Genomic DNA, 13,892 nt, shown 5'->3' with positions numbered 1-13,892 from the left:
GATGCTGATCCCAACCCTGCCAAAGAGAAGCCTCCTCCACCAAATCTCCTTCTTTGTGGTTAGTGCATCTTCATAAGTTTTTTCTACTGTTTTTTTGACCACTCTTTACAAACTTTGTCTTTTGAATGATGATTTTGAAAAGGTATGATATTATGGTATTGATCCTTTTGAATGTTGACAGGAAAGTATGAACCTCCTGCTCCAACCCCTGCTCCCTCAGTGTCCCCAACACCAAGTGCTCCATCATCCAATGCATGTAATCTGCATAAAACAAGGTATTAGCAGTTTGTGTTGTTACACCATTTATGCTGTTGTCTGTTATAAACTAACACATGTTCTTTCTGTAACTTCTCTGCAATACCAATAATAGGTATCTGATTGCTATGATCACCACTGTCATATGTCTCTTCTATATCGGTGTTCATTAATTGAGATGGTGCACCCTTTGCTAAGGAGATGGGAGATATGAAGCACAAAAACTCCTGCTGTATTTTTATTTTTCTTTTTAAATTGGTCTATCACGAATGAAATGTATACAAAAAGTATTGCATATCTTCAAATATTTTAGTTATAGTTTAAGATTAATTTCTTATTTATTTTTTGTCTATTAGAATTAATTTTCATATTTCTATATTTTCTTATAATTTGATTTTCTAAAACTTGGTTTAGTGCTACTTTCCAGAAATAATTTATTTAATATATAATCGAATAAATCTATTTGAAAGTTTGGGTCTCCAGGGAGTGGCTCAAAATTTTTGTTTCAAATACAATTTTAAAATAAAAAACATTTATAACAAAATAAAACTGAACATAAATATAAAAATAATAATAATAATAATTACGTGGTGACAGAGCTATCATAAAATATAATATGAGCATATTTTTTAAAATTAAAAGCAAAGATTTATAAACTATTTTTTCTTGATTTTAAAAATGAATGTAAATTATGTAAACAATTATTTTGATTTCATTTATCTGTATCACAATTTGTTATGAAATTTGTATTTGAAAACTAAAAACAGCATATGTTCTAACGTCCTATTTTAATTTTATGTATCTACTAAAACAATATCACATATTTAATATTTAAAAATAAAAAATTCATATATCTATTTATATATCTCTCTATATCTATCTATATATATAATATAATATAATGTTATATATACACACATAAATGTCTTATAAAGCTAAAAGATAATATTATACTAGTGTATTAAAAGTATAATAAAATTTCTCAGAAGAGAATCTATAGAGAATTAGATCATCTAATTTTACATTATTACACCACTCTCGTCTTACATTTGATTCATGGTAACTTTTTCATTTGCTCATAAGGTGATCATTGTCAAAAAAAAAAATACATAAACAAGTATTAAGACATAAATAATTCATATAATCATATTTTATGACGTACAAAAACGAACTATGACGTACATAGTTTTGTACGTTATAATTGGAGAAAATTGTTTCGAATTGATATTGAGTAAAATTATCTATGTTCACATTCATTAGAGTTATTTCTTTTAGAAACAGTGTCATAATATGTTCAGATAAAGTAAATTTTTGCTACGTCATAAAATATGTACGTCATAAAATATGATTTTTGTACTAGTATAAATGCTAATATTAGACTTGACCATTTAGATACATGTATTGATATTAGACTCTAGTGAGTTATGCACTTGTGGTGGTGGTCTCTACTACTCTACAGAGTCAATGTCAATGAGTTTCATCCTGTCACACACGAGGTTAGTTTGTTAACATCTTTGATCAAGATAAAGCTCCTAGAGTAGAACCTCTTACTCTTTCACCATATATCCCACCCTTATTTACTTGAAATTCGATAGTTAGTAAAGTGACCTAATAACTCTTAATACAAAACACATATATCAATACTTTGCATTACTAAAAACACCATAAGAAACTTCTCCTTGAAATTTCTTCCACAACATTTTCCACATATATCCACGACGACGTTAGCACTTCATAACATCCTCATAATACATCTTAAACGTACATAAAAACCATGATAAATCTATCCCAAACAAGCCAAAGCATAAGAAAATTACAACATATACATTGTTGCTCAAAGGTGGCGCCCAATGCTAGACCTTTCACATAATGTGATGCTCAGCAACAATCCATGAACTCAACATCATTCTTCTTGCAAATAGTCATATTCAACAACACCATTTTTTTCTTAGCATCCGAGAACAAAGTTTCTCCATAACTACAGTGAAAAGTAATGTTCAACAGTATCCTGCTACGGTTTAACACCTAAGTATTCACATTTTTAAACACTTAGTGACTGATGGTAAACAAAAAATATTTATAAAAAAATAAAACTGATAGTAAATATTAAAAAAATAGTAATTAAGTAATAACAGAACTATCATAAAATATAATAAGAGTATATTTTTTAAAATTAAAAGCAAAGATGTGTAAACTATTTTTCTTGATTTTAAAAATGAATGTAAATTATGTAAACAATTATTTCGATTTCATTTCTGTGTACCATAATTTGTTTTAAAATTTGTATTTAAAAACTAGAAACACATCACACACTTCTAAGTATAAATCCAACTTTAATAATATATAACTACTAAAAGAAATTTTACATATATAATATTTAAAAAGCAGATAATATATATATATATATATATATATATATATATATATATATATATATTATAAAGTTAAAAGATAATATTTTACTAGTTTAAAAGCAAAATAATTATTTTAAAAGAGAATTTATATATTATTGATCATCCTAATTTTACACTACTCATCATTGAATCTACTACAATTTCTTCATTTATTCACATTATTAAAGTGATCATTGTCAATAGAATACACAGACAAACAAAGATGAAATGGTAAGCTAATGTATAAAAATAATAATCATACAATTGGTATAGAGGTGCTAAGACACAAATCATTCATATCAACAATCCTTAACTCATACAAATACTCATACTAGACTTGATTATCCGGAAACATATATTGATATCATACTTAGACAAATTATGCACTTATTGTGACTTCTACTACTCTGCATAGCCATTTAGAATGAGTTTTGTCTTATCACACACAAGGTTAGTCCATTAACATTTTTGGTAAAAGTAAAAGCTCTTAGATTAGGACCTTTTGTTACCGTGTACCCCACCCTTCTCTAATTGAGATTGGATGGTTATTAGAATGACAGGATAACTCCGAATACAAAATTCATATATCAATACATACATTGTTTCTCGAAGATGGTGTGCCCAATGCTAGATCTCTCGCAGAATATGATGCTCAATGAGAATCTTAACGCTCAGCGCAAAACCTTTTACAAAAGGTGGCACTCAATGATAGTACACTCAACATCATTCTTCTTGCAATTAGTCGTGCTCGATCACACCCTTATTTATTATGTCGCTCAGCATCTGGGAACAAAATTGCTCAAGACCTATAGTGAAAAGTGGTGTTCAACAGTGTCTTGCTACCACTTGGCGCCTAAGCATTCACATATTTGGGCATTTAGTGTTATAAGACTGGTGCTTAGTGCCATCTTGCCACCACACTCAACATTGTATCAGATATAAGTAGAATGAATTCAATGATTTAGAGAAAAAGAATATTGTTCAAATGGTCAAATCGGTATTCCTTACTCAATACTTTGGTCAAAAAGTATTTTTAATAATAATGCATATACCAACTTGTTAAATTGACTAGATCAAAGTTCATCAATTCAATATAAATTCAATTAATGCAAAAAAAACCCACAAAACATCCCACATAGACCAAATTCCAACATATTATTGTCATATCATTCAATCATGAAAAACATAAATTTCTAGACAGTTATTACTTAAAAACAAATTGATGTTAATTTTTTCTCAAATTACTACTTTTATATATGTAGTTGTTAAATTATAAATATTTATTAAAATATAAAAAATATAATAAAAATATTTTATGTTATTCTTTAGAATTAATTTACGTTTTCTTGTTTATATCTTGGAATTAATTATCACCTCTCTCGCTCTATCTCTCCCCTCTTATAGAATCTCTATTTTCTTATGATTCGTTTAACGTGATAATTTATATATACTTTTAAATAGGAGCTTGATCCAACATAATTAAAAACAATAAAATAATGTATCTGACCGTCTGTTTAAGAGCGATTTTGAATTAACTGATCCCTCTCACGACATATTAATTAAATTAAAACTATGATAAGTTAATCTTTTTAAATATAGTAGTGAAAATGCTTAGTTTGTTTAGTGTTTATTTTTTTATAATAAAAATAATAAATTAATTATTATTATTATAAATTTAAATATAAATAATTTTAAAATTTTATTGTTAGTATTTTTTATTTATTTAGTAGGTAATTTTTTAATTTAAAAAGTAGTTAAATATAAAAAACAGTCAAATAAAAAAACAATTAAAGTTAAATAGATTATCACTTAAAATGTAATATTGATAAAATAATTATTTGAAAAATAAAAATGCAAAGTGTTGATAAAAAAAGAAGAATCTTTTATATATATATATATATATATATATATATATATACACACACACACACACAAATTATGCTTTAGATTTATAAGAAATAGTAATGAATAATTTAAACGGTCATAAAAGTTGTTTTTATTGTTCACAATATTAACTGATTTTGTTTAAAAAAAATTGAAATCTATAAAGGGTACAATAGGATAATAAAAACATGTTAAAAAACCCTTGAATATAGATGGTTTATAATGTTTAAAAAAAAACCGCTTAAACTATTATATATATATATATATTTTAAATAGCGAGATATGTGGAGAGTATAGATTGAAAAGCATTTGAAGTGTTGGCCTAACTCTTGAAGGTAATGATTAAGAGGTACTGATAGTCACATCCAAAGCAAGAAAGTGTGGTGGCATTTCAATGGCTGCAGGTTTTGTTGCTCCTCAACTCAAACTTGCCATCTCTGCAATTCTGGTGCTACCATTCCTAATCACAACAGCCATTGCTGCTGATATATTCCTTGATTGGCACGTTTCCACTGACTTCAATTTAAAACCTGTTTCTACTGATCAACCTGTGCGGATTATGAGTACCTTTCATCTGTTCATCTTTTTTTATTTGTCTTACTCATGCATTCTTCACTAATATTGTTGCTCATATATTTTTCAGGTAATAACAATCAATGGCATGTTCCCGGGACCCCTTATAAATGCAACAACAAATGATGTTATTCATGTCAATGTTTTCAATCATTTGGATGATCCCTTGCTGTTTACATGGTACGTGTTATGTACTCCTTTCTTCCTTTCTCTCACAATATTTCTGGCATTGGACAGATATGATAGTTTTATTATTGTGGGAGGCATTAGAATGTATAGGAACTTTTATTTGAAAAGACGGCGGGTTGGAATATTTACTGTGGGATAGATGGAGATATTGACCGTCTCCCTCAAGTATGAGTTCTTCCCATAAGAGAAATGACAGGTAAAACATCTTTGTGCAGCCAGTAAACTATACTTTTGATGGTCAATATGACCATTGGTATAATGGAAAATTTACTTAAGTCCAAGGAGTACTGACAGGTATTGGAACATGTTTTGCTAGAGAACAATGAAGGGTTCACTGATGAACAACAAAAGGAATTAGATGTACTAAAGCTAAAAGAATTGAAAACAAAAAAGTTATTTGTTTCGAGTCATTAATCAATCTATTCTGGAAACCATTCTCAACAAAGATATTTGGAATTCAATGAACAGGAAGTATCAAGGATCTCCTAGGAGGTAGTAAATTCAAACTCTTCGTGGTTAGTTTGAAACAATTTGAATGAAGTCTGGAGAATCAATCATGGACTACTGTGATGACACTTGTCAAAAAGATGCACACTTATGGTGCCAAATGTTGTTGAAAAGATATTTCGAACTTTAGGATCAAAATTTAATTTTGTTGTATGTGCTGTGTAAGAATCGAAAGACATTGATGCTTTTTCATCCGATGAATTGCAAAGTTGTTTATGAACAAAATATTAAACCCTCAGAAATTGAGGAGCAAGAGTTGAAGGCTTCTACCAATACTTATTCAACAATTTTAGAAGAGGTAGAGGTAGAGACAGCAGATAAGGCTGACAAGGTGCTAAGTTTTAAGAGTCATAATGATAAAAAAGTATTTAATTACTTTCGTTGAGAATTATTCTAGAAAAATATAGGTCTATCTTTTATAGAGAATACTATTCAGATGAGTTTAATGTTTTTTGTGAAGAATATGACATCAAGAAGAGCTTACGAGTTTATATATCACAACAAATGGTGCATTAAAGAGGAAAAATAGAACAATTCATAACATGGAGAGAAGTCAGCCAACACCAGGACGAGTTCCAAAGACATTTTGGTCAGAATTTGTGTTATGTTTAAATAGAAGTCCAACTTTTACTATTCAAAACATGATACCTCAGGAGACTAATGCACCTTGCAGTCTTTTGTGTTGCCTATATTTATTTTGTTTACTTAAAAGGTTATATCATTCTGAATGAAATATAGAAAAAGAAAACAAATTTTCTATCGCCACTTCCAAGATTCACATATTCTGGTATTGCTTTAGTTTTAGGAGTGAGGCTATGCACTAAACTTGTAGAATTCTGGTTTTGGTGTAGGAATGGCATACAACAAAGGCTTGATTCATGGGAAGATGGTGTGTCTGGAACAAACTGCCCCGTCCAACCTGGCACCAATTGGACTTATACTTTCCATGCCAAAGACCAGATTGGCACATTCTCTTACTTTCCTTCCATCAATTTCCTTAAAGCTGGAGGAGGGTTTGGTCCAATTCGAGTCAACAATCGACCTGTCATAAGTGTTCCTTTTCCAAAACCAGAGGCAGAGTTTGATCTTCTAATTGGTGACTGGCACAGCACTAGCTACAAGGTAATTAATTCTCTACTTTCTTGTCATTTAACCATTGATACTATGATGACTTAAGAAATTCCTTGGAATGCTACTTCATTTTCTGATCTTTAATTTTATATCAGTCTCTTTGTGTGTATATTTTTTTTATTTGCTAATCTTGAATAATGAATATACTTGATATTATTCCAACAAGGATGTTAGGTCCAGGTTTAATACTAAAGATGTCCTTCACCCCGATTGGATGCTAATAAACGGCAAAAGACCATATATGAGAAACTTTTCCCTATCATACGAGACATTCAATGTTACACCAGGTAAGAAGTGAATAAGAGAAATTATATGACTCACTTTATGGTCGACTTGTGTAGTACCTTAAATCCTTTATGATCATGTGTCACAGGAAAATCATATTTGCTTAGGATATCAAACGTAGGGACAACTTGGAGCTTCAATTTCAGGATTCAAGATCATCTAATGGTATTGGTTGAAACTGAAGGCTCTTATGTCAATCAAATAGACTTGGAGTCTCTTGATGTTCATGTAGGCCAATCCTACTCAGTTCTTGTCACAGCAAACCAAGATGCTGCTGATTACTACATAGTGGCCTCTCCTAAAATGAGTAATGCCACTAACAATAACACTCTCGTTGGCGTTGCTGTGCTTCATTATCATAACTCTACCACAGAGGCTAATGGGTCTCTCCCATGGGGTCCAGATCCATTTGATCAGCAATTTTCCATCAACCAAGCAAAATCCATTAGGTAATTGCATGTCACAAAGTGATGTTCCGCATGCTCAAAAAGAGTTTCTACACTAATATAATATTAGCAATAATGCCTCTAAACAGTTCATATTTGTGAGATATGCAAACACTCACATTGTGGGTTTATTTGAAATGAAGGTGGAACCTGACCACTGGAGCTGCAAGGCCCAATCCTCAGGGGACGTTCAATGTATGGGATGTGACAATATCTGAGACTTTCATTCTAAACGCGTCTGTAGCAACTATTGATGGATTATCTCGCTACACTGTCAACAATGTGTCTTACTTGACCCCAGATACTCCATTGAAGCTAGCTGATTACTTTTCCAATGGAACTGGAGTNTATGAACTCGATGCTTTTTCTAAGAACAGTTCAAATGCAAAGGCCGTGCNTGGAGTTTTTGTTGCCAGTGCATTGCACAAAGGGTGGACGGAGATAGTGCTGAAAAACAGTTTAGACAGGATTGATACATGGCATTTAGATGGATATAGTTTCTTTGTGGTCGGGTAAGTAATCTGCTTCATTTGAAGGATTTTACTAGAAAATCAGGTTCCTTGTAGAAAAGTATATGCATTGCAACATTTGACATGTTATTAGAAGCTAAGTTTATAGTGAGAGGAGCTTCAGCATTAAATTTTGGATGTGATAAATAAGAAATATTTGTTTTCAGAATGGGGGAAGGAGAATGGAGTCGAGAATCACGGCTAACTTATAATCTGTATGATCCTGTTGGTCGATCGAGTGTGCAAGTGTACCCTGGAGGGTGGAGTGCAGTTTATGTGTANCCTGACAACCCAGGAATGTGGAATCTGAGATCACAGAACTTGCAAAGCTGGTATTTGGGTGAAGAGCTCTATGTGAGGGTTTATGATGCTGATCCCAACCCTGCCAAAGAGAAGCCCCCTCCACCAAATCTCCTTCTTTGTGGTTAGTGCATCTTCATAAGTTTTTTCTACTGTTTTTTAACCTTCTTTACAAACTTTGTTTTTTGAATGATGATTTTGAAAAGGTGTGATATTATGGTATTGATACTTCTGAATGTTGACAGGCAAGTATCAATCTCCTGCTCCAGCCCCTGCTCCCTCAGTGTCCCCACCATCAAGTGCTCCATCATCCAACGCATACAATCCACACAAAACAAGGTATTGGCCCCGTGTTGTTACATCATTTATGTGAGATGCTTATAGACTAACATACCAATCTCAGTAATGAGATAAGGCTTTGTGCTTGTTGCTGTTTGCTTATGAACTAATGTGTTCTTTTGTGTTTTCTTTGTAATATGAATAATAATAGGTCTCTGATTTCTATGATCACCGCTGCACTATGTTTTTTCTATATTGGTCTCCATTAATCGAGGCAGTTCACCCTTTTCTAAGAAGATTGGAGATATGCAGAACAGCATAAGGATAAAATGTCTACTGCATTTCTTTTAATTAGCTGGTGAAGAATTAAAGGTTACTTGCTACTGTGTAGTCTATGTTAGATTTTCAATTTATAGGGGTCAAGATTGTAGTTTCATTCTTTTGCCACGCGTGGTGGATGTTTAGGATTCTATAGAACGACGGAAAATTGTGCATGTTTTAGGTTCAACATGCAAGGGTGTCTTGACTTTTATATTTAGGATCAAACGTTTTTCTCAACTCTATGCTTTATCTGCTCCATTTTTGTTAATTCTATGATCAATCATGATGTTTCCATTTTCTTTCATAGATTCTCTTAATGTGCACCTTCACTAAACTCAACTATAAACGCATTAAAATGTACAATCATACGTAGAAATGTGGTTTTAAGCAATTGCTGATGCAACTGTTCCTTCTCAATAATACATCTGATACTATATTTCACCAACTCTTGCCATAATCTGAGTAAGTAACCAAATTTGGCTTTTGTAAAAGATGAGTAATAGAGAGATACTTAACACAGAAAAACTGGATTTCAAAGTATAAATTCACACGCAATAAGAAGTAACAGATAAAAGAAGTATGGTAGTTGAAGTGTGGGGTTGAGGCAAAGCATATTGAAGAGTAATGTATTGTGTATACTCTACGTATAGCCTACAGTTTCCCTCCACAAATAGTTTTGAGTATACTTTTTTTGTCTAGTATAAATGTAGGTATAATCTAAAGGTAGAGGGTGCTTAAACACAAACCTTTCACCACCTGAACAAGCAAGCTTTCACACAAAGGGTTTTCTATTAAATTTTATTTTAAAATGTTTTCATCATGTAAATGAAAATATTATAGTGATTCAATAGGAATTATAATACGAAAATCATTTAGGTTTATTTTTAATATTTTAAAATTCTCTCTCTATATATATATATTCATGTCTTATTTTTTGTGCTTTTAACCAAAAAACACTTGGAAGAGTTTTTAGCATGGACTTTTTCTTCTGGCATTCCCATTATTACTAATTGCACCTCACACTAATAAATAAATTAAAATATTCTCTTATTGCACCACGTCACTGCTACCACCGTTGTTGCTGTCTCCATTCTCCACTGCAACCTTTGACAAAAAGAAAAAAACAAATAGAAAGAATTCATTCTATTAAAAGCTAATTCTAAAAGAAATTATCATAACGAAAGATGTGTTCTAAAATTTATGTATAAAGAATTTATCCTGAAAGGTTTCCAAAATAAAAATCCAAAAAACTACTGTTACAAAGGATAAAATAATCATCTTAAAAATCATGGACGCTGCCGCTGGAAATTATGGAGGTACAGAAGAAAAAACCTTCTTAACGAAATTATTTGAAACGACATCGTTTCAGATAATGTCTCGAGTATTTTAGGTAGATGAGCTTGATTTATCAGGAGGATCCATGACACCAATTAAATCTGTCACAAAAAATTAGAGTTGAACTTCATCCCTATCCAACTTTATAGTGACTTTAATGTTTTAAATTCATTTTATTATTTCCAGAAAAAAAAAAGTCACTCGATGTTTTATTTATACTAAGAGCTGATTTTGTTTAGAAAAACCGAAATCTAGTTCCATATGTCTTTTACCAAACATTTTTTTTCTTCTAATAAATTATCCAAATATTAATGACCATTTAACAAAAATTAAACACCAAAATTATATTTGGCAAGTGAAACAGTGGGTAAACTTTATCTGCATCACAATCATTCTTCATTTTTAGCATATTTATTAATCATAAAGTAATTCCGATTAATTATAACTTAATCCTCAAGTTGTATTGACGTGATGTCATGCTGCGTTTGACTTGTTAAAGAAAGAATATAAGAAGAAACAGAAAAGAAAGGCACAGAAAAGGAACTTTGTTATAAAATGATTGCATATAAATTAATTTACATATACAGTGGACTTCATAATAATAATAATAATAATAATAATAATAATAATAATAATAATAATGATAATAATAATAATAATAATAATAATAATAATAATAATAATAATAATAATAATAATAATAATGATAATAATAATAATAGGTAGAGTGTAAATCTAGAGTTGGGGAGTAATGAGTTATCTTCAACGGTTGTTTTTACTTGAAGAAAAAGAAAAGAAAGCAATGAAATTGAAAATGTGGGAGAGTTTAGCAATGTGTGATATGTGTAGTTAGCATTAGCTGTATCTAAGGGAAAGTTGAAGATTTGGTGATGGAAATTGAGGGGTTGCTTAGGTGTAATGAGTAGGCAATTAAGAGGCAGAGAGAAAAGAAGAAGAATAATAATTGGGTAAAGGAGAAAAAGGACAAGTTGAGGATTCATGTCCAATGGCACAGAGAAAGACATGGAGGAGGAGGAGGAGACAATCAAACCCTCTCTCTGCAGTCATAACACATCACATTCTCTGCCAAACGCCAATCAAAAAGATATATACCCACATGCACTTGGAGAGGTCTTTTCAGAGAACAAATTCAAACTTTCTCCAATAAACAACTCACCTCACTCTCAATCACCATGCTTCTTCCATCAACTCCACAAAGAATCAAAAGAATCATGTCATGTAATTTTTGATAAATGTATGGATCAAAAAATTTAACCAAAAAGAAAAATCAGATCACAGACAACACATGTATCGCGAAAATTTCACACAGCCACAGTTTCGATGTCAGATGTCAATCTAAACCTTGTCAGTAATGACAATCCACCAAAGCTGGGGCAGTTAAGACAAGACTTGTTTGTGGTTGTGGTTGTTGTTGTTGCTGTTGTTTCTGTTGTCCATGTTGTTGTTGTTGCTTGGATGCAAAGGAAAACTTGGATTCTCTTTGATCATCTTCTGGGGCGGGAAGATTGAGATCCAATTCCAAGTTCAAGACATTCCTTTTCTTTCTGGGGTGATCTTCTTCCGGTTCCAGAGCCAATGGGGTGAAGGAGAGTGTGGTGGGGATCCCAACCGGTGCGCGGTGGCGTCTCATGTGGCCTCCCAGTGCTTGGCCCGATGTGAATTCAGCACCACAGATGGAGCACTCGTGCACCTTGGATTTGTTGTATAAATTGGGCTTTGTACCGAGTTGAAGGGAAAATGATGATTTATTGTTGGGCTTGAATTGAAAGTCGTCCTCATCCGATGACAAAAGGTGTTGGTGTTTCTTGTCTTGGGCAATGGGCAGGATTGCTTTAGGCTTCTTGTGACTGGCCCTGTGGCCTCCGAGTGCTTGAAAAGAAGGGAAAGTTCTGTTACATGTCTTGCATTCATAAACATAGTACCCTGCCCTGCTAGACCCCAAGGTAGCAGCCTCCAAGAATTTCCTACTGCTGTACTTGGCGTAGTTCATTCCCACATCTTCCTCGACATGTTTTGGAGATTCCCGAGATTGTCCTTGTGCCAGAAGGATGAGGCAATTGGCCATGTCCTCCTCTTCATCCGTGCTGTCTTGTAATCCTGCAGAAGAAGTGGTGGGAGAGTTGTTGATGTTGTTGATGATGATGTTGTTATTAATATCATAATTTTTGTTGTTGTTGTTGGTGTTGTCATGAACATTGCAACAATCTTCTCTTTCTCCTTCTCCGGTGGAGGAATTGGCGGTGACAGAGAAGGGGACAGGGGATTGTGGTCTGACCCTTTTGGTTCTTTTCCCCTTGACAATGTTGGCGTGATCTTTGGACCCCCCCAGAGAGAGTTCCTCTGGTGCTTCCATGTTTCTTCTTCCTGACACAACCGAAGAGAGAGCTAAGGCTAACCTTAAAAAACAAATAGAGAGAGAGAAAGAGAAAGAGAGGGTTGGAGGGTTGTAAGGAAGCAGAGAAAGAAGAGTGGAGGTTGGTTCTTAAATATAGATTGGGAGTGAAGGATATAATAAGTCGGAGGAGGAGTCAAAAGCCACCCAATACAACAGTAACTGTGTTTTGGAAGTGTTTATTTATAGGATAGTAAATATAGGAAAATTTAGAAAACAAAAAGAGAGAATATAGCACTCAAGAAAAAGATAGACCAAAGATAATGTAATTTAACAGAAAGTTACCAAATTTGAAGAGTGTGGTGAAGGGTGAACAGATTGGAAGAGATGGGAAAACACTGGTTCTCTTTCTTACACTTTGCCAACGCAACCAAACCTTGGTGGCACAATATTAGCATCCTCTTTATCACCTCTCTTTATTCATTCATTCATTCACTCCTTACTCTCACTATTTACCAATCTTATCTTATTACACTGTCTTTAATTCTCATCAAACATCCCCTTTTAGATGTTTTTAATTAACACTATACTATTTATAATCTTTTTCCCCCAACTTCTTGTTGGATAGATTTGGAAGAGAGAGTGAAAAAGTGAAAAAAAAAGGCATTACTTTGGAAGAAGGATTTGTGCACGAGATGATTGGAGTGCAAGCCTGGAACCACGGAATCTGCGGTGCTCCCTTCACTCAACTTTTTATTTATATCAGTCTCTTCTCTGTCATTCCATGGACTTCTTGTGTTTCCCACTCTCTTTTCTGCCTCAATTCTAGTAAAACAACATCATCAAAAAAACAACACCAACTGTAACTCTAACGACGTAACTCCCCATCTTTTTCCCCTACTTTCCAAAATTCTGTCATGTTCGATGTGACCTCAGTTCAGTTATCTCTGTCCTATGTAAACTTTTTTATACTTTCAACCAATTATAAATTATTATGATACGATTTTAAATTAATTATCCTAAAACTTTTTTTATTTTTCCTTCAAGTGTAAAATATTCTTGTTGAATAAAAAAGAGGGGACAGGAAAAAAAGCATCTTTCTAGACATGTTCAACACAACTTCCTCGCATTT

The 13,892-nt window shown here is 32.5% G+C and overlaps 2 protein-coding genes and 1 long non-coding RNA gene across 3 annotated transcripts in view; 2 read left to right on the top strand and 1 right to left on the bottom strand.

Moving 5' to 3' along the window:
- LOC106771808 lies at positions 1-523 on the top strand. The gene is made up of 3 exons (XR_001376523.2): positions 1-58; positions 182-275; positions 371-523. It is a non-coding gene; the product is annotated as an uncharacterized LOC106771808 (long non-coding RNA).
- Positions 1-9,076, top strand: part of LOC106770597 (monocopper oxidase-like protein SKU5) — a 14,211-nt gene extending 5,135 nt beyond the window's left edge. Inside the window, exons 6-9 of the mRNA XM_022785373.1 lie at positions 7,807-8,175; positions 8,340-8,596; positions 8,718-8,811; positions 8,963-9,076. Coding sequence (XP_022641094.1) covers positions 7,807-8,175; positions 8,340-8,596; positions 8,718-8,811; positions 8,963-9,020 — 778 coding nt within the window. The 3' untranslated portion in view covers positions 9,021-9,076. The remainder of the gene's footprint in view (positions 1-7,806; positions 8,176-8,339; positions 8,597-8,717; positions 8,812-8,962) is intronic.
- Positions 9,077-11,628: 2,552 nt separating this feature from the next.
- Positions 11,629-13,244, bottom strand: LOC106771093 (zinc finger protein ZAT9). Its single transcript, XM_014656995.2, has one exon. The coding sequence runs from the start codon at positions 12,779-12,781 to the stop codon at positions 11,774-11,776; it is 1,008 nt and encodes a 335-aa protein (XP_014512481.1). The 5' UTR covers positions 12,782-13,244; the 3' UTR covers positions 11,629-11,773.
- Between the last annotated feature and the right edge of the window lie 648 nt (positions 13,245-13,892).

This window comes from Vigna radiata, chromosome 8 (genome assembly GCF_000741045.1).
Source record: "Vigna radiata var. radiata cultivar VC1973A chromosome 8, Vradiata_ver6, whole genome shotgun sequence".
NCBI classification, from domain to species: Eukaryota; Viridiplantae; Streptophyta; class Magnoliopsida; order Fabales; family Fabaceae; genus Vigna; species Vigna radiata.
Note: the sequence above shows the minus strand (reverse complement) of the source record. Positions and strands in the feature narration are given on the sequence as shown.